Below are 23,002 nucleotides of genomic sequence, written 5' to 3'. Positions count from 1 at the left end.
CAGCTGACCCCCAGAGCTGGGGCCCAGGCGCCTGGCCCAGGTAGGCTCTACCTGGGGCGTCATAGCGATCCACCTCCTTGTAAGACACGGACATGACAGGGTGCTTGAGCTTCTCACGAAAGTCCGTGATGGTCTGGTAGACCAGGAAGACGGCCACGGCCATGAGCAGCAGGTAGATGAAGATGAGCAGGACTGAGAAGACGTTCTTCAGGCAGGCCTTGCTGAAGCGGATGCTGCTGGAGGCGGACTCACTGTCCAGGCCTGACAACAAACACCAGAGCACCACAGAGTGTAGTGACGGAGCAGCCCCGGAGGGTCAGCAACCGCCAGCTCCTCCCCTGCCTCCCCAAGGAGGCGAGGTCGCCCACACCCAAGTCTTCCACCTGTCCCCTGAACCATAACAGAGGGCACTTCTGCACATTTACCACACACCACCCTGCCAGGCAGAGGACACTGAGACACTGGCTAACGGCCTACAGGGACAGGCAATTATAAATCCAGCAGATGAGCTGGCCCCAGCCTACCTCTCGAGGGGTCTTATCCCTGGTCTGCAGCACTTTCCTCCCACAGCTACTCCCACCTCATCCTTCAGGTTTCCATTTAGAAAGGCATTTTCCCAAAGAACCCTTCCCTGACCTGCTCGCTTTATTTGGATGACCCTTCCTCAGTGCCCCAGGGGCATCCTATAGGTCCCCTACTTCATCAAACAGCAAAGTCTTTGAATTTTTTAATACCGCTAAGCTACGAGTTCCACGAGGGCAGAGACAAGAGCAGTCTTGTCCATAACTGAATCCCCAGCGCGTCCCTGTGCCTCCGTGATGACTGACTAGACGTCTTGAGGTCACTCCTACAACGCAGCTCTGCTTCCCCTACCTGCTCACATGCCACCCCAAGCCTGGATTCCCCTGTAACCGGCTGAACTGCGTTCCCCTCCAGACTCCTATGTTAAAGCCCTAACTCCCATTGTGACTGTATTTGGAGACAGGATCATTAAGGAGCTAGTAAGTTAACAAGGTCGAAAGGATGGGACCCTGATCCAATAGGACTGATGTCCTTAGAAGAAAAGGAAGAGACGACAGAATGTGCGCACCCTGGGAAGCGCACGTGAGAAGGCGCCGTCTGCAAGCCAGGGGGAGAGCGCTGGCCATGGACTAGCCCTGCGGGTGCCTTGATATTGATCTCTGCTCTGTGAGGAGTAAGATTCTGTTGTTGAAGTCACCCAGGCGGGGGTACTTTGCTGCGGCAGCCTCAGATGACATTCCCACGGTGCTCCCTCTGCTCCCCGGCTGGTTCCTCAAGGAAAAACACTCTTTCCTGCAAAGCACAGCTGAGCACAGGACTAGCGACAAGGGAGGAGTTTGAATATAAGCCCAAAAGGGTATCTGTACGGTTTCTGAGGTCCAGCAATGACAGAGTAGCTTGGTCACAGCATCCTGGCACAGATAATCATAAAATCTGAACAATATATATGAAATTATTTGAAGGCACTGAAAAATGATCATAAGCAGGTAGAAGTTAGAAGACAGACTATTTTTGAAAGAGAAGAACTGCCTCTTGGTGAGATCTATAAACACAGATTTTTTGCCTGAAGGTACATGCCAACCCCTAAAAGACCCATTTAGGATGACGGAGTTCAGGCCTGGGAGAGCAGTCAGGAAGTTAAGGAAAAATCCTGAAAGGAATGACCACAGATGGGGCGAATCTCCCGAAGCTGTCAATTAGTAATGTGCTCCAATTACTGGCTGGAGACCCTGGGGGGCCCAGGAAAAAAGCAGTTGAAAACCAAAAGAGGAAGGAGTGTTTGCAGCCACAGGGAAAAGGGAGTTTAGAGCTTGAGTCCTGCCATACTAACCGATAAGACAGAAATTCTTCAGCTCATAAGAGAATCCAGAATCTCTGTATCATTCATAATGCCAATAAAAGGAAGATCAATCAAAACGTACTAGGTCTGCAAAGAAACAAGAAAATGTGACCCCAACTCAAGGGGAAGAGTAATCTACAGCGACCCACACCAAGATCACCCAGATGTGGCAATGAGCAACAGGAACTTCACAGCACTTAAAGGACTTAAAGGAACATGTATGGCAGAGAGAGAAGGTACCAAAAAAAGAACCAAAATAGTTCATGATGGTCACACCATCATGGTAGTACTTACTACCACTGACTGTAGGCATACATACGGTTAAGATGGTGGATTTTATAGTCTGGGTACCATTTTTAATTTTTTTTTTTATAGTTGTAGATGGACAGCGTGGCTTTATTTGTTTATTTTGATGTGGTGCTAAGGATCGAACCCAGTGCCTCCCAAGCACTAGGCAAGTACTCTGCCACTGAGCGCCAGCCCCAGCACCAGTCTGTATATCTTAACACAGTAACAAAATATTTTTATTGAAGAACCCAATGGAAATTCAAAAAATGAAAAAAAGAGTAAGGTTGAAATTTTACATAGGCTCGACAGCAGACAATGACAGAAAAAATGAGTCAGTGAATTTGAAATTAAAAGAAACTATCCAATGTGAAGAAAATACTAAAGGAAAAAAATAAAGCCTGACAGTATCCTGCAGTCTAATGACAAGCAATTGGAGAGAGAAAAAAATGAGTTGCAAAAAATATTTTTATAATTAATAGTTTAGGCTGGGCGTGGTGGCACATGCCTGTAATCCCAGTGGCTCAGGAGGCTGAGGCAGGAGGATCGCAAGTTCAAAGTCAGCCTCAACAAAAACAAGGTGCTAAGTAACTCAGTGAGACCCTGTCTCTAAATAGAATACAAAAAAGGGCTAGAGAAGTGGCTCAGTGGTTGAGTGCCCCTGAGTTCAATCCCCAGTACCCACCCACCCACTTCCAGTTAACAGTTTAAAACATACTCAAACTGGAAAAAGGCCATCCACTTACAGATCCAAGAAGCACAATAAATTTATGCCAAACATGGTAAATAAGAAAACCACTCCTAGGCAAATCACAGTCAAACCAGTGCAAAAATAAGAGGAAATTCTTGAAAGCAGGAAAAAAAAAAAAAAAAAAACAACAAAGACACATTACATAGAGGGGACTCATATGAACAACAACTAAGTTCTGATCAGCAATTAAGGAGGCCCAAAGATAACAGAACAGCTTCAAAGTGCTAAAAGAAAAAAAGAAAAACACTGTCAGCCCAGAATTCTCTGTTCTGAAAAACTTCAAAAATGAAGATGAAATAAAGATATTTTCAAGCACAAAAGCTGAGAACATTCACCGCCAGCAGTCCTGCACTACTGTGCACGTTACAGACAATGTTGAAAGCTACAGAGAAACAACCATGTGGGAACTCTGACGGATAAGAAATAATGACCATAAGACATAACATCATCAGAAATGCTAAACAGGTGAGTAAGTATAAAACCTTATTTATATTGTTAACTCAAGATCTATACAATATTGTAAAGTTTATAATCTTCAGGAAAGAAGGAACAGAGAAATTTAAAAAATGATTCAACAATAGCAAAAGAGGAGAAGCAAACTTAGACATATCAACAATCACGTCAAAGGTAAATGGTGACCCAGTTATCCCACTCCTAGGTTTATAACCAGAGGACTTAAAATCAGCATGCTACAGTGACACAGCCATGTCAATGTTTACAGCAGCTCAATTCACAATAGCTAAACTGTGGAACCAACCTAGATGCCCTTCAATAGATGAATGGATAAAGAAACTGTGGTATATATACACTATGGAATATTACTCAGTCTTAAAGAAGAATGAAATTAAGGCATTTGCCTGTAAATGGATGGAGCTGGAGAATATTATGCTAAGTTAAATAAGCCCATCCCAAAGAACCAAAGGCCGAATGTTTTCTCTGATATGCGAATGCTAATTCACAATGGGGGGCAGAACAGAGGTAATGTGAACTAGACAGAGGGGAGTGAGGGACGGGGAGGGGGCACATGGGTAGGAAGGAGTAGAATGAATCAGACATGATCTGTGTAACCCTACATCATGTACAACCAGACAAATGAGAAGTTATACTCCACTTATGCATGATGTGTCCAAATGCATTTTACTGTCATGTATAACTAATTAGAACAAATATAAATGAAGACCACAGAACTACAATCTCTTAATAACAAGGAACTAGAAAAATTATATGCTGAAAATAAAATGGAGGTGGGGCAGAACACAGTGTCTTTCACATAGTAGGCATGTAACATCTTCGGGTCCATCAAATGACTAAATAACCTAAACAATAGATAAACTTAGTCTTGCAATGCTAACACAATTTATCAGAGAATACCAGCACATTTTAAGCATATAGAACTATAAACCAGTTAGTATTCCTTCCTATTTCTAGCAAAATACTTCAGAAAGTTTCTACTTTGAACAGGAATACAAATTCCCCAAAGTATCAATGAGGCCCCTTCCTTCAGGTTATGAAGGACAGCTTACTCTGGGCATCATACTCTACAAAGAGAACTGAGGACCAGGGAAAACCCGTGAGTAAGCTGAGAACTAAGCCACCAAGGTACACAGCAGCTTGAGCTGTCCAAAAGGAATTAAAGCAATTATTTCTCAACTTCTTTTGTCTCTCATTCCATTTTTGCTCCAATCGAGGAAGGACTCTTGTCAATTTCTGTTCCCTGCCAGTTTTGCTATCTACCTTCTTTCCATGTTTCTCTCAGGATCCTGATCCACTTTACCGTTTAAGTCCTCTTCCCTGAGTCTCACATTCAAACCCTCCCCCAGAGCATCCTATATAGGGTGTGCCATTGGACACCTCATGAGACTCATCCTTCTTCACGCACAGCCTATAAATGGCTTCTCCTGGCTTAGGTGCTGATCCCTGGCAGTTAGGTAGAGCTGGGCTGTAGGGCCACAGGACCCAAAGCACGGTAGCATTTCCAGCTTCCGTAGCTCAGGCGGATCACAGATAGGCTTCAAAACATGGCAGGTGAAGATACATTCAGGGTCACAAGCTGCTCATAACAGTGGCAACAAGTACTGGCTTGCTACATTTTACTAGGGCTTGGAAAGATTATTAGATAAAAGCAAAGGAACTCTAAAGTGACTGATAAGGTGCCTAATGCCTGACCTGAATTTTTAAGAGTCGGTAGGAATCTAAAAGGACATTTGGCGCAACCCTACTCTTGCACAGAAGTCCAGTTCTACACAGTAACTGGCACAATCATGAGAGTCCTGAGGACCCAGCTCCTAGCCCAAATTGCTCTTTCCCCACACAACACAGTGAGAATTAGTATTAAAATTCTCGTTGCTTCTGATGATAAAAGAAGATCTCAGGCTGGGGTTGTGGCTCAGTGGCAGAGGGCTCACCTAGCATGTGTGAGGCCCTAGGTTTGATCCTCAGCACCACATAAAAAATAAAATAAAATAAAATAAAGGTATTGTGTCCACCTCCAACTAAAAAACAAAAAAAACAAAAAACAAAAAAGATGATGTGATTAAAGACTTAACTTTTCTTTTTTTTTTTTCTTTTTTGGTACTGAGGATCGAACCCAGGGGTGCTTAACCACTGAGCCACACCCCCAGCCCTTTTTATATTTTATTTTGAGACAGGGTCTCACTGACTTGCTCAGGGCCTTCATTAAGTTGCTGAGGCTGACTTTGAACTCATGATCCTCCTGCCTTAGCCTCCCAAGAGACTGGCACTATAGGTGTGTGCCACCACACCCAGCTGAGACCATAACTTTCTAACGAATAGAGAAGTCTGGGGCATCTTTAAGGCAAACTATATGTCACATTCAGGCTGAACAATATAATGAATAATAAATGGCATTTGTGGGCAGATGTCCACTCTGCTATAAGCCACATAAACATAATTCGAAATGTCTTGCCTTTATGATGCCTTGGCTAGGAAAAGAGATGAAATTCTACCATGGTTTTGAAAATTCTAAAAGCACCAATTTAGGGTGTGAACAAAAGGTCACTTATGATGACTCTACCACCTTGGTTTGTCTGGCAGAGGTACAGGGACAATTACTCCTGTGGGAACACTAACCACACATCTCCTCTGCTTCACTCACAAAAGCCAAGGTTAGCTTCTTTACAGGTCTCTTCTAGGCCCACTAATAGGCCTGTGATTTAAATAAAAGCTCTAAAACTACTTACCAACCACACATGCTAAATGTAACACTCCAATTCTGAAATCAGCATCATATTTACCACTGAAAAAAAAAAGTGCTAGATATTTGACAAAATGTCCCATGCACTCTACAGGGAGAAAACCGAACACTGGCTTTCTTGTGTCAAGCTGAGTGAATGTTTTAAAAGTGCACATTCTTCTCAGTGGCTAAACACCCCTGGGTTCGGCAGCTTGGGAGGATGAGGCAGGGGACTGCAAGTTCAAAGCCAGCCTCTGCAACTTACTGAGGCCTTAAGCAACTTAGTGAGACCCTGTCTCTAAATAAACAATAAAAAGGGGACTGGGGATGTGACTAAGTGGTTAAGTGTCAGTTAAATCACCAGTAACCCCCCCCAAAAAAAAAAATCCTGGAAAACCCAAACCCACCCCAGAAAGAAAGCTAGGTCATTAAGGGAATCTGTGATGGGCAATTTAGTTTTTGGAAGAATCATGGGACATTTACTCAGAGGAAGGGACCTGGTTGTTGGCCTAAGCCCTATGAAATCACCTTGCAGAGAAAACTGAGTTAAGATGTATCCTGAATTCTTGCCTGTCCTTTTTTCTTTTTAGTAATGTGGCAAGTCTGGGTTTTATTTTTTTTTAAGTTATAAATTTGCACACCATAAAATTTGCCCTTTGGAAAGTGAATAGATCTAGTAGATCTATTGCATAAGATGTGCAATTATCACCACTAATTACAGAACATTCTTACGACCCAAAATGAGTGACCATCAGGGGTCACTCCCTCTCCTCCTAGTGTCTGGCAACTACTAATCTACCCTCTATCTCTACCAATTTGCTTATTCTGGACACTTCATAAAGAGACTCATACATGCAGTCTTTGGCGAGGAAAAGAGATGAAATTCTTTCACTTCTTTCCTTAATATACCGTCTTTAAGAATCATTCATGTTGTAAGCAAGTATCAGTTTATTCATTTCTTTTCATGGTCAAATAATGTTCTGTGTATGAATACACCATCTCAGTAAGCCAGTCACCAGCTGGAGATCATTGGGGTTATGTCCACCTTTGGGCTATTAAGAACACTGCTGCTATGGACATGCATGTGCAAGGTGGTATGTGGACACAAGTTTTCCTTTCTCTTAAACACATCCCAAGGAGTGGAACTACTGAGTGCTACGGTTTGGATTTAAATGTCCCCAAAAGGCCTACATGTTAACACCTTGCTCCCCAGTGTGGCACTCTTAGGAGGTGGGAGGAACTTTAAGAGGTGAGACCTACTTGGAGGTCATCAGGTCACTGGAGGTGTGCCTTGAAGGGGACTGTGAGACCCCGGCCCCTGCCTCCTCCTCCCTCGCTTCCCCTCCACAAGGTGACCAGGTTTCCTCTGACAAGTGCCCCTCACCACAGGTCCAAAAGCCACAGGACCGACTGGTCATGGACCAAAAGCTCCCAAACTGTAAACCAAAATAAACCTTTTCTTTTTGGTAAGTCGATTCAGCTCAGGTATTTGTTACAGTGACAGAAAGGTGACTAATACACTCACAACTGTATTTCAACTTTTGAGAAACTGCCAGACTGTTTTCCACAGCAACTGCACCATTTCACATTCCCATCGCAATGTTTGGGAGTTATGATGTCTCCACTTCCTCCCCAAGTTCATTATCATGCATCTTTTTATTACAGCCATCCTAGTGGGCATGAGGTAGTAGGCATTTCATTATGGTTTAAGAGGTGTGTTTCCTTGATGACTAATGCTGTTAAGCATTTGTTGGTTTTTGTGCATCTTCTTTAGAGAAACATCTATTTAGATTCTTTGTCCATTTTTTAATGGGGTTATCTACCTTCTACTATTGTGTTGTAAGAGTTCTTTATATATTCTAAATACAAGGCCCTTCTCAGCTACAGGACTTGCAGATATTTTCTCCCATTCTGCGGGTTGTCTTCTTGACAGTGCTCTTTGAAGCATAAAAGGTTTTAATTTTGGTAAGGTCCAATTTATCTGTTTTTTCTTTGGTTTGCGTGTCTTTGTCTATTTTATTATACGCAGTCGTTTCCATGGAGAACTGGTCGTACTGACTAATTAGAAAAGTGTTTTCCTCAATTCGATTACATCTTTGATGTAATAAACTGCTTATTCGATTATTATCGCGGGTGTCGTTTCTCCCTTTGAAAAGATTAAAACTGGTGCTGGCGCCCTCACCAGAGAGGAAGTGAACAGTCTGAAGTTTTTACCGTGACCCGTGACCCCGACCCTGGAGACCTCTCATGGGCACAACTCCAGCCCTGATGCTGTCTATGAGGCTCGCAGCTCTCGTCACCTCTGGGCCACCTCCATCCAGATGTGCCACTTCAACCGAAGCTCAAACCTCAGTATGCGGACAACAAACATCTTCTCTTCTGAGCCACCAACTCTTCCAGACTCTTCACTCTGTACCACACGCTCTACATTCAGCTGTCCTCAAAACTCAGACTGGTTCTTCCTTTTCCCCGCTCCCACATCAAAGCAGCCTCTCACGTGACACAGCTGTCTCTCTTCACCTTCATCCAGCCATGCTGGTCTTCCTTAAATACCACTTTACTCCTTTTACTGGTCCTGCTTCCTAAAGTCCAAACCAACACTCGGAAGCTCCACGATGTGACCCCGTGTAGCCCTCCTACCACATCTCCCTCACTTCCCTTACCCACGCTCTGCTGGGCTACATAACGTCTCTGAAGCAGCCTCTTTTCGTTTCCACCTCATTCTTTTTTTTTTTTTGGGTGCTGGGGATCGAACCCAGGGCCTTGTGCTTGCCAGGCAAGCACTCTACCGACTGAGCTATCTCCCCAGCCCCCACCTCTATTCTGTCATTCATGCCATCCCCACTCCCTGGCCAGTCCCTTCTTTTTCACCTACATGTCACCACCCTTTCTTCACAAGCCTCCCTCCTCCTTCACTCTGAAGCTCTTGTCTCTGCCACTGTCTGACCCACATGCATTCACTCTTCCCTTCCGGCCGCTCCTGTAGGAGACGCTTTCCTGCTAATCCCCACCTCCCAAGTCCACGCACAGACACGGACTGGGACTTGGAGTGGGCCTCCACGCCGGGCGCTAGAGTTAGCACAGGAGAGGAAAAAGCAAAACCTTTGTGCCTGGCAGAACTCTGCAATTAAGAGAACTGTACTCAGGGAGTGTGAGTTCTCGATCATGCTATGTAGGTAACCACGACCAGGGAGAAAAGGGCCTCATTGGAGAGGCCACAGAAGGCTGAGAAGGAGGGGCAATTTCCTTGCTTTCATTGTGTGGCCTGACTCACCTCTGATGGCTTTAGCACTTGGCCTAAGAAATGAAGAAGCCCATGAGTGACTGCTGGAGCCAGAAAGCATTTCATCTGGGAATAACGAACCAGCATCAGAACACCCTGGGAGATAGTGCTGGGGGCAAACCAAGCCTGTCACTCATTAGCATGTTACCCTGTGTGCATCAGGTTCCTCCTCCATAAACCAGGATGACCCTTTAGCCCTCAAAGAGTGTCTGGGAAGATGATATATCATCTATTTTATTCTACACAGTTGTTTCCATGGAGAAGATATAATTAATCAAGAAGAATAGTCTGAAATCTCTGAATATTAGTTTCCTATTGTTTATATATTAATTATATATTGTCTGTTCTACTATTCTATGCAGTTGTTTCCATGGAGAAGTAGATATAAAAAGCATCCCCAAAATTGTGGCTGCTGTCATCATTACCAATATTTTATTATTAGAAGACTCAAGAGGCAGGAAATGAACTAGAAGAGTTGCATATAAAGTCTTCAAATTCAGGCCTAATCATTAATGAGATCGGCCAAATGGACTCCTGGGAAGTGGGTCATCTATGGTCTGGAAGGGAGACACATCCAGCAGGCGTTGTCTGAAAGCAGGAAAGCTCCTGCCATTTTACAGAACCACCCCAAATCTGCCCTGTGTGGGACCTGGCTTCCTGCTCTGACCTCAGGCTTTGAAGTCCAAGGAATTGCACAGTCTCCTGAGTAGCTGGGATTTTGGGTATGCACCACTGTACCCTGATAAATTTGTGTAAGCCAGTAAAGTTGTGATCATTTTGTACAGAAAAAATAGGAAACTGATACCCAGAGATTTCAAACTATTCTCCCTAAAGTCTTAGGGCTCTGGCCACAGCGCCTACGGTCAGAGTGGGAAGCAGTCTCACCACTACCTTTTACATACTAGGCTCTAATCAAACGATGCTTGGAATGGTCTGAAAGTCACAGGTCAGAAGGACAAGATGGCTCAACAGAGGTGCCCAGCACTCACTTGATGCCCCACAAACGGGAGTAAAAGCAACAGGTACAGAGCTGCATTTTGAAGTGAGCTCATGGAGGAACACTAGACATCAGCAAGAGGGACACTAGAACTTTGTAGGATTCAGAGACCCAAAACAACAGCACAGGAAGAAAAACAAAATACCCCAGCATCTGCCACCATACAACTAGCGGGGCAAGTCTTCCCTCTTCAGGGGCATGAGTGAAGGACAGTCCCAGCCAACTCTCAGTGTGATGTAGGCAATCCTAGTACTGGAAAGTCTCACAACCCTTATCTAAGCAGCTTGCAGTTCACCTAGATAAGTAACCTGAAATCTACACAGTAGCCTTGCTTTGGAGGAGGATGTCACATCACCTCCCAGTGAACACCCAGGGTGCTGTAGCAGGGTCTTCTTGTGCAGGGAACTACTGTCTGAGTTTGGACTACTCTAAGTGTGAGAAACCCCTACACAGTCCCACCTCCAGGGCCCCACAGACAGCTCACTGCACTAGCTTGAGGGACAGTTGTCTCAAGACCCCAATTTGGCCCAGCAAAGGTGACTGTGACCCTTGGTGTGCCCTGCACATATGAGCTGGACCCGGGCGGGGGGGCATGGAAGGGAATGGAGGGTGTCAGTTTCAAGAACCAGGAGATCTGGGGGCTGAGACCAGCAGCATGGCCAGCTGAGTGTGAACCCGGGACAATGCCAGGACGGTGAGGCAGGGAGCCATTCGGTTCCTGCAGCCCCTCCTCACACACCATGCTCAGGTGCCTGTTTCTAATAGAGCAGGAAGGATCCCCACCGCTGCCCTGCCAACAGGGTTGTGCTGAGGGTGCCGTGAGCAACTCCATGACCCAGTGGTCACCTGACTCCAGGTGCAAGCTGCCAAAGTGGCCCTGAGAGTACTTTGCCCAGGTGTAGCCAAGGTCCCCCTCTCAGGCAGCCATTGCCGCTAGAGCAGAAGAGAGGAACACCGTGCTTCCTGCTGCTGTCCTGCCCGCCACACACCTTGTCTGCCCACACACCCCTATCCCGACCAGGTGTGAGTGTCACAGAGGGGTGCTGCAGTTCTCACTGCCTCTCCCTGTGCAGTGTCTAGGCCCGCACCAGAGACTGTCAGAGGACAGTGTTGCAGGCCCTCACCACTGCCAGGAGGCCAATGGCAGAGGCCCTTATTGGTATCAGAGAGCAGCAACAGTGCCAGAAACACCCATCACCTGGCGGGGGCCTCTGCTGCCATGAGAGCAGCCAGGTACCTGCCTTCCTGAAATGCTACTATGTCACTACTCTTGCATGGCCCACAGGGAAAGGGGTCTCTCCAACTCCATCACAATACACACTGTGCCCAAACTCATTACACACCCAAAGAAGCTATATGGAAACTGCATTTAAATCAAAGATAATTCAAAGCCAACACTGCACAAACTGACACCCCAAAGCACACCTTCAACTGTGTGATGACTAAGGTCAACCCATGACAGTGACAGAAACACCTGATCCACCACACACACAAGTCTCCATGCAGGAGCACAAGAAATGTGAAAAAAACAAGGTAACATGACGCTTCCAAAAAACCATAACAACTTTCTACCAATAAATTCCAAAGAAATCAATCCACAGAATTGAAACAGAGGAAACCCTTCCAAATTCATTGAGTCCAGCATTACAGTGTTACCAAAACTAGGGGCAGACAACAAAAAGGAAATGGAGACCAATACCTCTGATGTGCACAAAATTCTCAGCAAAATACTAGCAAACAGGATTCAACCAGCACATCAAAAAGATCATTTATCATGACCAAAGTGGTTTCATTCCAAGGATGCAAGGATGGTTTAACAGATGCAAATCAACAAGCACATCATGTCAACAGAATGAAGACTATAATCATATCAGCTCGACAGATGCAGAAAAATACCTGATAAAATTCAACATCCCTTCATAATAAAAGTCCTGAACAAATTAGGTATAGAGACGGTACCTCAACATAAGGAAGGCTACAAATAACAAACTCATAGCCAACATCATACTGAGTGGAGAAAAACTGAAAGCACTTCCTCTAAGATCAGGAACAAGGGAGGATGCTACTCTCACTGTTCTAATTTAATATAGTACTAAAAGTTTTAGCCAGAGCAATTAGGCAAGTGAAAGAGAAAAAAGGCATACGAACAAGAAAACACTAAAAGAGATCTACCATACGGTGCCACTATTTGCTTTTGCGTATATACCCAAAGGAAATGAAATCGGCGTACCGAAGAGATACCTGCACGCCCAAGTTTATTGCAGCACCATTCAGAAAGAGAATTACCATGTGTTCTCTCTCATACGTGGAAACTGCAAAAAGTCAGCCTGAAAGGAGAACAGTGATTACTAGGGATTGTAAAGGGTGAGGCGAGGGGGTGGGACAGGAAGCGTGGTAGAAAGGGTGGTAGGACTTGATCAGGCACACTGTACACATGTATGAAATCTCACACTGAACTCCTTTAATACATGCTCATGAAGAACAAAATGTTTAAAACACTGGTACAACTCCTGCCTCCAGCATGGAGAAGGCCACACACCAGCTGACAAATCAGTCAGCCCCTGTTCCCCAGGAGCCTGTGGGGACCCCAACCCCCAGCCAGAGACTGCACCTGGCTTGGTACAGCAGCTGCACAGTCTGCTGCAGGCTGGACCACGGAGGCGCTTGCAAGCATCTCTGATGTTGACTGTAGCTGAAGACACTGACCCTACCTGGAACCAAAAGCAACACACTCTACCCGATGATGGCTCAGAGCTCTTCTACAGGTGTATGTCCTTCCCTATGAAAGCCACTTCATAAAACCAGAAAAGACAACCGCTCCACAGATGCACAAATATCAATACAGGGACGCACAGAAACATGATCCCACCAAAGAACAGTTCTCCAGTCACAGACAACAAGAAGAGACAATTTATGAACTGAAAAGGAATTCCAAATGATGATCTTAAGAAAACTCAACAAGACAATACAAGTAGGTAATTCAATGAAGTCAGTAAAACATTCAATTTTGAATGAGAAGCTCAACAAGGAAACGGGTATCATTAAAAAAAAAAATCTTGGAGTTGAAGAACTCAATAAAAATACAAGTAACAGTGCAAATAACAGACTAGATCAAGCAGAAGAAATAATTCTGTATTTAAAGATATATTTTTTGAAATAACCCAGTCAGGGTGAAAAGGAAAAGAAAAAGAACAAAGAAAGCCTCAGGACCTACATAAAGCCGTTAAGCAAACAAACATTCACATTGTGGAAATTCCAGAGGATAAGGGATGGATGCAAGGCACAGAAAACAAATTTAATGAAATAAGGGCTGAAAGTTGCCCAAGTCTAGGGCAAGATATGAACATGCAAATCTGTCAAAAGATCCAAATTAGATTCAATCTGAAGAGGTCATTACAAGCAACTGTCAAGAGTCAGACAAAGAATTGTAAAAGCAATAAAAAAAAAAAAAAAAGGTAACATCACATCTAAAGACTCCCCATTAGAAATATAGCAGATTTCTCAGCAGAAACCTTGCAGAGCAGGAAAGAATGGATGATAGAGTCAGAGTGCTGAAAGACCAAACTGCCAGCCAAGAAGACTATGCTCAGAAAACTCTTCTTCAGAAATGAAGGAAATATAAAATCCTTTCCAGAGAGCTCACCACTAAACTGACCTTACAAGAAATACTTAAGCAGCTGCTTCACACAGAAGTGAAGGGATGATAATAAGAACCACGAAAACATAAAAAAGTACAAAACCTGCCAATAGAGGTAAACATATGATCAAATTCAGCATACTCCATTACAATACAATATATAAGCTTACAAATCTTTAGTAGGAAGTTAGAAGTCAAAATGGTCAACAGAAACAATAGTGACAAGATGTTAAGGAATACACAATATAAAAAGATGCGACGAAGGCAAAGAAATTACAAATTGTATGGAAGAGTAAAAGTCTATTTGTATGCAGCCAAAGTTATCAGTGTAAAATAATCTTTAAAGAGACTGTTTATGTAAGTCCCAGAATAACCACGCGCATACAAAAAAATTATAGCCAATACGCAAATGAGAAAGAAAACAAAACCAAATCACATCACTAAAGAAAACTCCAGAGGAAGAAGGAACAAAAGATGTAGAAAACAACCAATAAAATGGCAGGAGTAAGTCCTTATCTCTCAATAATATCTTGAATGTAAATGGATTCAATTCTCTAAGACAAAGAGTGAACAAATGGATTTTAAAAAAATTTCAACTACATCCTGTCTACAAAAGACTCACTTCACCTGTAAACACACGCACACAGACTGAAAGTGAAGTGATGGAAAAAGATTTCATACAAACAAAACAAAAAAGAGCAGGAGTAGCTATATTTATCAGCTAAACTTCATATCAAAAACTAAAAAGAAAGACAAAGAAGGTCATTATATAATTATGGAGTTAATTCAGCAAAAGGATATAGCAAATATGAATGTGTGTGTGTGTGTGTGTATCTGACACAAGGGTAAAAATATAAAGCAAATATTAGATCTGAAGGGAGAGATGGAGTGCTGTAAAATAATAGCAGGGGACTTCAACATCCCACTCTTGACCATGGACAGATCATCCAGACAGAAAATCAACACGGAAATATTGCTCTTATACCACACTCTAGACCAAATGAACCTCACTGGCATTTACAGAACATTCTATGCATCAGCTACGGAACACACATTCGTCTCAACAGCTCATGAAATATTCTCAAGGACAGATCTTATGTTAGGCCACAAAACAAGCTTAACAAATTTAAGAAGACATACTCACTTCAAGTATCTTTTCTGACGACAATAATCTAAAACTAGAAATTAGTAAGAGGGAACTTTGGAAATTTCAAAGTACATGGAAATTAGACAATATGCTCCTGAGCCACCAATGGGCCAATAAAGACATTAAAAAGGAAATTTAAAATTTTCTAGAGACAAATGAAAATGGAAACACAACATACCAAACCTGTGGGATAAGCTAAAGCATCTATAAGAGGGAAGTTTTTAACAGTATATACCTACCTCAAAAGCAGAAAAATTCCAAATGAACAGCTTCATGTTATACTTCAAAAGACTAGAGAAACAAGAACAAGACTAATCCAAAATTAGAAGGAAATAAATAAGAGATCACAGCAGAAATAAACAAAATAGACACTAAAGAACAATATAAAAAGATGAATTAAATGAAGATTTGGTTTTCTGAAAAGATAAACAAAAATCAATAAACTTTTAACTAGACTCAAAATCAGAGAGGAAAAAGAAGACAGTATAGCTGGCGTGATTGCACATGCCTGTAATCCCAGCAATGTGGGAAGCTGAGGCAGGACGATTGCAAGTTCAAAGCCAGCCTCAGCAATTTGGCGAGGCCCTAAACAACTCAGCGAGACCCTGTCTAAAAATAAAAGATAAAAAAAGGGTTGAGGATGTACAAGACCCTGTCTAAAAATAAAAGATAAAAAAAGGGTTGAGGATGTAGCTCAGTGGTTAAGTGCCCCTGGGTTCAATCCCCAGTATAAAATTAAAAAAAAAAAAAAAAAAAAAAAAAAAAAAAAAAAAAGACAGTATAACTGATACCACAGAAATACAAAGAAAAAAAAAGAATCATCAGACAACTATGACAACTATATGTCACGAAATTGGAAAACCCACAAGAGATGGACAAATTCCTGAACACAAAAACCTACCCAGATTCAATCATGAATCTAAAACCTGAACAGATCAATAATGAGTAATGAGACTGAATCAGTAATAAAAAATTTCAGATCAAGTGGGGCATGGTGGGAAAGTATATTAGAAAAGTCATATGGAAAACAGTGTGGCAGTTCCTCAAAAAACTAAAAAGAAAATTACTATATGACCCAGCAACACCACTAAATGTATACATGTCCAAAGGAAATGAAATCTTAACGATCTCTATACTCCCATGTTCACACAGTAGACAAAATTTGGAATCAATCTAAATGTCCAACAATAGATTAATAAAGAAGAAGATGTGGTATATATCTGTACTGGAATACTATTCAGTTATTAAAAGAACAAGTTCAGTCACTTTTGACAACATGGATGTTCCTACAGGACATTATGTTAAAAGAAAGAAGTCAGGTCCAGAAAAACAAATTCCATATGATCTCACTCATATGTGGACTAAAAAGGCTAACCTCACAGAAGTAGAGAATAGAATGGAGGTTACCAGAGATGAGGGAGTAGAGAGTGGGGAGAGTAGGTGAATGGGATACAAGTAGAAGAGGGATAACTTCCAGTGTCCTATTGCACAGCAGGGTGACTCTAAGCTAACAATGAGTTATGCACTCAAAATAGCTAGAGAAGAGGGTTTTTTTTTTTTCTTTTTTTGGTAGTGGGGGTTGAATCCAAGGGTGCTTTACCACTGAGCTACACCCTCAGTGACCCCCCTTATTTTTTTAATTTTTGAGACAGGGTCTCGCTAACTTGCCCAGGCTGGTCTCAAACTGATAAACTTCCTCCCTCAGTCACTGGGATCATGAGTGCAGTCACTTCTACCCCACTTAGTAAAGGAGATTTTTTTTAATGCTCTACCTTAAAGGAATGGTAAACGTATGAGGTGACATGCTATAACTTTGACATGTTCATTATCATTTGTGTACATGTATTCATACATCATAACCCATAAATATGTACAATCAAGTGTCAATTAAAGAAAAGCCCCAACCAGTACTGTGATGCATCCTGTAATCCCAGCTACTCAGGGGGCTGAGGCAGGAGGACTGCAAGTTCAAGGCCAGCTGAGCAACTGAGCAAGACCCTATCTCAAAAGTAAAATAAAGAATTGATATGCAGCTCAGTGATAGAATACTTCCCTAGTATGCATGAGGCCTGGTTCATTCCCCAGTAATGCAAAAAAAAAAAAAAAAAAAAAAAAACCCACTGGTAGAGTAGAAGTCCGGGGTCAGACAGAACTCATTTCAGTCTGTTTGCCAGTCAATCTTCCCTTGCTGAATCTACCTGTGCCTCAGGGAGAGCTCAGGCTTTCATTCATAAAATAATAACCATCTCACATGGCTAAGAGAATTACATATGGCAATGGGTATGACAGAACCCACACTGTGGAAGCAGTCATGCTTCCACATGAGCTGCCTTTCAGTCTTCTCTGACTTAACAGCAGGCAGAACCACAGAATTTCTCCTCCCCCGAAAATACAGGAATCAAAGGAAGAAAACCCACCTTCCCCCGACCAAGCAAGAGGTTGAAGTCATGCTAAGGCTCCATTCACTCCACAAATCTTTATTGAGTGGCCAGAGCTAAGTTGGTGAACAAAACAGACTTGTGTCTGTCCTCGTGGAGTTTCACTGTGGTGGAAGAGACAGACATTGGTCAAACAAACTACTCCAATTGCAACAGTCACAAAGGAGAGGTGTGCAGATTACAGAGACAGTGTTGGAGGATGGGAAGGGATCTGCTCAAGGCTGATTAGCTAAAGGCTGACAAATGATTAGACATTAACTAGGTGAAGAAGGGAAGAGATTTCCAGGGAGAAGGAAGAAAATAACAGAAAGATCCTATAGTAGGAAGAAACGCAGAGCAATGGTGTGGACAGCTGAGTATGTAGAAGAGACAAGTCTGGAGTTTATGGGCACCATCTGAGTTGGAAGTGTCAACATGAGAGTCACATATAAGCAAGCAGTGACTGAAGCAGGGGAAAAGGCCTAGGGGAATCAACTACCAGAGAGAGAGAGAGAAGGGGGCCTACAACAAACACTTAACAGCCAAGAGCTGGAGGGTAGCTGCAAGGGAGTCTGGAAGAAGCAGCCTGAGAGGTGTCACAATGGAAGCTAAGGGAGAAGAAGTCAACTGTGTGAAACCTAATGGCAAGGCATGGCTGTGAGGCTGAGATGCCACTGACTGACAGGACCTCGCTCACCCAGCTGGGAAGCAGCACTGAGGGCCCTGGGAAGGCTCTCCTGCCAGCAGCTTCCTAGGGAAGGAGGAATGGAAGAACAGAGACCCAAAGCATTGCCACTGTATCCAATGATCTGGCCTTGGGAACTGGCTCAAATTCCAGTATCAGAGAAATACCAGCCTAGACATATCCTCTGTCGTGATGCTGGTTAAATATGCATAGCTTTAGAACTAGGACAATACTTGATCTGACACCAGGGTGAAGACAGGGGGTTCTCCCACTCTGGTAGCTGGCAAGGCACCTGGACTGGGGCCTCCAGTCGCAGCGTCAGCACAGCTACTTTCCAACACTCCCGCCCTCAGCCCCCAACCTACTTACCTGGTAAGACACCAGGACCTTGGACTTTGATTGTCTCCTTGTCCCGCTCGTCTGCCTGCTCTGAGTTCTCGACCACCTGATCCAACTCTTCACTCAGCTAAAGGGAGAAGTAAAGCGGGTGAACAGGTTGGCTGCATCAGCCTTGCTTTTCTAGACTAAAATAAGAAAGCAGAAGCTGCTACTCACTGAACTGTCACCAAAAACACCACATGATGTAGTGTGATCTATAAATCAGGAAAATGGAGTTCAGAAAACTCAAGGTACTTCCTGTCTTAGGGAAGTTTGTGGGACTTCTGTAACATAGTACCACAAACTGAGTGGCTTACAACAACAGGACTATCTTCTCTCACATTTCTTGGAGGCTAGGAGTCTGAAATCAAGATGTTGGCAGGGGAAAATACATCCCATACCTCTCTCCCAGCTTCTGGTGACAGCCAGCAATCTTTGGCATTCCTTTCTCTTCACGGAGTCATCTTTAAGGGCACTAATCATGTCGGATTAGGGGCCCATCCCACTTTGGTATGACCTCACCTTAACCTGAAATGACCTTACTTTCAAACAAGGTCACAGTCTGAGGTACTGGAAGTTAGGACTTCAACATGTTCTTTTTTTGAGAAACACAAGTCAACCCACCACACATGTCACAGTCATAAAGTCAGTGAAAGAGAAAGCTAGGAGTCAAATCCAAGTTGGTCTAGTTCCAAAGTCCAAGTTCTTAACTTTTTCCCAAAGGAAGAGGAAGTGTGGCTTTGAATCTGCTGAGAGAGAAAAAGGAACAGTGAAGTTGCAGTCAGAACTCTCCAGGACTCTGGCTAATGTCCACTGACTTTGGCTGAAAATGGCAGAACAAAGTGGGAAGGGTAGTCCAAGTGACAGGTGCTAATTAGGAGTCTGGTAACAAGCCAACCTCATCTCATTTCACCAGTGTTCTCACCTGTCAAATGGGAGAAATTATACCACTGAGAAAGACAGAAAGGATAACAGTGATAATCACCAGTCTCCATAAAATTAGGAGGGAGGGCAGGAGAGGTCAGAGTTTGGAGGAGGGGCTGTCACTGAATCGGGAGGCACTGGGGTAGTTTTCCCAAGTGTCTTCTCAGGCTCACAGTGTTAACGGTTTCAAGGTATTTCAATTAAAAATTCACCTTCAAGAGACTTGAGTTTAAAACAAACAAAAACAGCTCTTATGCATCTGTTTCTCTTCTACCTCCCTTACCAAGCATCCACCCCTTCCCTTTAGACTCAGGCAAAACCTCCAGTTTCAAGCCCTCCAATCACAAAAAAAGGGAGGGGGGGACGGAACAAGGAGAGAGCTGGAGGACTGGGGAAGACATCATGACATCATGAGATACAGGCCTCTCGTAGGAGCCACTAAAGAGGACCCCAGAGGTCTCACTGGCCAAAATGAGAGGAAGATGTTAGAATCAGGAAGCTTCAAAGTTCTATAATCCAAGCTTCACCTGGGTTCACCCTGACCCAGGTAGCAACATCCTCTTACCCAGTTCCCTTCTCGATACCTGTAGCCACAATAAACCCACCTCCTTACCTACCCCATCCCTCAAAGCTAAAATCTCTCAGCAAAGATACCAATCTCAGAGCTAGGTCCACTCAAATGATTCAGGCAAGAAAGCTGCAGTTCATTATCTGGGCAATCTTCTTGGGACTTCAGAGAAGGCCTCCAAAGAAGGCAATGAGGGGGGCCCTTCCAGTACCATCCACCATGGGACTGCCTCAATGAACAACTGACTTCATCTGTGGCCTTGCCCCACAAGCAGGATAACTGCCCATATATTAATAAATATTTTATGAACCCTGTTACATGAGGAGATATGACTGCAAGCTATGTGGGGATGAGACATGATCCTGTTAAACCTGGACCCCAAAGTTCCCCAGAAGGAGGAACTGCCTATTATTCACTGAGGGCACTGAGCTCAGCACTTTCCACATACCAACTCATTTCTGAACTTTGAGTGTCCAGTATGGCTAGATCCCAGGTGGGTGAGGAGATGGTCACGGTAATTGAAAAACAGTAGAGCTGTACAGGGTTTTGAACCCTAAATGAGAAGTTTGGCCTGTTCTGGGTAGATCCAGCATCTGGGCTATGAAAGAAAAATGCTCTGGGGTCAGGGAAGAGCCTCAAAGCAAATCTAGACAATATAAGAAAAGACTGGAAAGAGAGATGGTAATAATATCACACTCAGGTGATTAGAACAGACACAGGGACGGAAACTGGAGGGAGAGTTGAGGATGTGGACCTGACTAACTTTGGCAACTACACAGAGGAGCACAATAGAGAACAGGAGAGGAAGATTACTGAAGATGACCAAGGTTGGGCCGGGGGAGAAGAGCAGTTTCACGAATAGGCTGGAGAAGCCAAGAGGAAGAGCTGTCCTCAAGGAAAAGCTGGAGGCTCAGCTTGTAGCTCAGGGCAGACTCCAGAGACAAAGAACTGGAAAGTGATCGTTAAAGTCGTGGGAGGAGGTGAAATTGAAGGCAGAGGAGCGAGAAGCAGCAAGGTCAGTGAAACTTTTTTCAAAGTTAGGCGGCCACCAAAACAAGAGGTAATTATTCCTGCCATTAACCAGTCACGGGGACCACGAGGCCTTGAGCTTGAAGGAGGGCTGATGCCCAACGCGCATCTGCTCCAGCCATGAGGAAGCCGCCCCCGCTTCCACTTGTTGCAAAGAACACCGCTCCGGTCTACTGGCCACACTGTGGACCGGGACCAAAGGGGCTTTAATCATTCACCTGCTAGTTACGGGTCGCGGATCCAGGGACCCGACTCCATCCCTTGACCAATGGACCCGCAGCATCCGGAGGAGGCTGGGCACCCGCGCCGCCGCCCCGCTTCCTTCCTTCCTTCCTGCTCTGCAGCTCCTCTGCACCCCGGGACCCTCTGAGGGCGCACTCATCCAGCCACTTGGCCGCGCAGCCGGATGCCCAGCGCAGCACGAGCCCCCGGTACCCCACCCCCAGGATCTCGGGACCCCGCTCCTTCGCCTCACAAGAAACTTCCCTTCGGTCCTCTGCTCCCTCGTACCTCCTGGTAAGATGTGGAGAGTTCCTGCCGGATCATGGCACTGACCAGCGCTAAGGCACACCAGAGCCCGTACGACCCGGGAGGCGCCGGGAGGGAGCACCCGAGCTGCAGTCCGGGGACCTGCCGGCTCAGCAGAGCGAGACCGGTTCGCTGCAGCGTCCCAGAGACCAGGCGTGACGCGCTAAGCGCATGCGCCTCGCTCCTGCAGCCTCCCGGGCGGCGAAGGAGGTGCAGGGAAATGTAGTTCTTGGCAGGGCGCCCCTCGCCACCCCTGGGAACAAGAGCCGAAGTGTTTCGCCTGACTGGCCTCAGACGCGCGTGCCTATTCGTCTCTCACTTCCTCTCTTTGTTAGAGGGGGAGGGTAAGTGGAACAAAGAGGCCAGATCAGATGGGTAGGACCGCCTAATCTATAACTGCAAGCGGAAGCTTGGTTCCGCAATAGATGTCTGGAAGCGCTCTTGATCCTGCAAGGAACTCTGTAGGAGAAATATTTTTCTCCCTACTTTGCAGATGAAGAAACTGAGGTATCTTGTTTCCGAAAGGATGGAGGGAGAACAGCGATCAAGTGAAGATTATATCATCCAGGAGTGAACTACAGAATCCATGTTCTTTCCATCATTCCTGAGGCACCCACTTGGAGCCAGGAATCCTCGTTCTTGTCCTTGCTTGACCCCTCACCAGGTAGTCTAGCAATGCTCAGAGCCCACCTCTCTCTGTCTCAGCACAACTGCTAAAACATGTTCTGTTTCACAGGGCTTTATGGGAGCCAAGAAGTTTCGTGCAGTGAACAACCATAGGTGCTATTCAACCACAGAAGCATGGAACCCTAAATGTGGCAGAGAATTGGGTGTTGGCCCTATGGAGGGTGGACCTGAGACCACCCACATCTTCTCCTCCCACTGCCTGGATTGCTGGTCTGAGTGGCCACTCTGGGCTGCTTAGTGGCGAAGCAGATAGAGGCTGCTTATTACGTCTTAGTGAATGCTACTCTGTGTCCCATGCAGCTGCAGCTCTGCAGCCCCCTCCACTCAGGCCACCGGGCCTCTTCCGGGCTGACAAGCACCGTAGCACCAACCACATCAGAGCACCCTGACCTCCTGAAGTTAGCAATGGAGGTCCCATGCCTCTCTTGACCCAACTGCCCAACACCAGGCCTTCTGCTCTTAATCTATTAAATGGCACAGTGTAGATAGCACGCAACATATTGTAGGCCCTCAACTGCACATTTGTTAAATGTGAATAGAACACTTAACACCAGTCGTTTCTTGTATCAGTTAAACCATGCAACTAATTAAATATTTTTGTGTATTAATACAAAGGTGGTTGGTAGAACATG

The 23,002-nt window shown here is 44.6% G+C and overlaps 1 protein-coding gene across 4 annotated transcripts in view; it reads right to left on the bottom strand.

Moving 5' to 3' along the window:
• Positions 1-21,823, bottom strand: part of Pacc1 (proton activated chloride channel 1) — a 35,019-nt gene extending 13,196 nt beyond the window's left edge. For 2 of the 4 annotated variants that reach the window (XM_047520895.1, XM_047520898.1), the window contains exons 1-3: positions 21,666-21,823; positions 18,626-18,722; positions 52-261 (exon numbers count right to left, since the gene is read on the bottom strand). In XM_047520895.1, the coding sequence (XP_047376851.1) occupies positions 52-261; positions 18,626-18,722; positions 21,666-21,701 (343 nt within the window). In that variant the 5' untranslated portion in view covers positions 21,702-21,823. The remainder of the gene's footprint in view (positions 1-51; positions 262-18,625; positions 18,723-21,665) is intronic. The other 2 variants (XM_047520896.1, XM_047520897.1) reach the window with 2 other exon arrangements.
• Between the last annotated feature and the right edge of the window lie 1,179 nt (positions 21,824-23,002).

Source organism: Sciurus carolinensis, chromosome 12, assembly GCF_902686445.1.
Source record: "Sciurus carolinensis chromosome 12, mSciCar1.2, whole genome shotgun sequence".
NCBI classification, from domain to species: Eukaryota; Metazoa; Chordata; class Mammalia; order Rodentia; family Sciuridae; genus Sciurus; species Sciurus carolinensis.
This window is presented reverse-complemented; position numbering and strand designations above follow the sequence as displayed.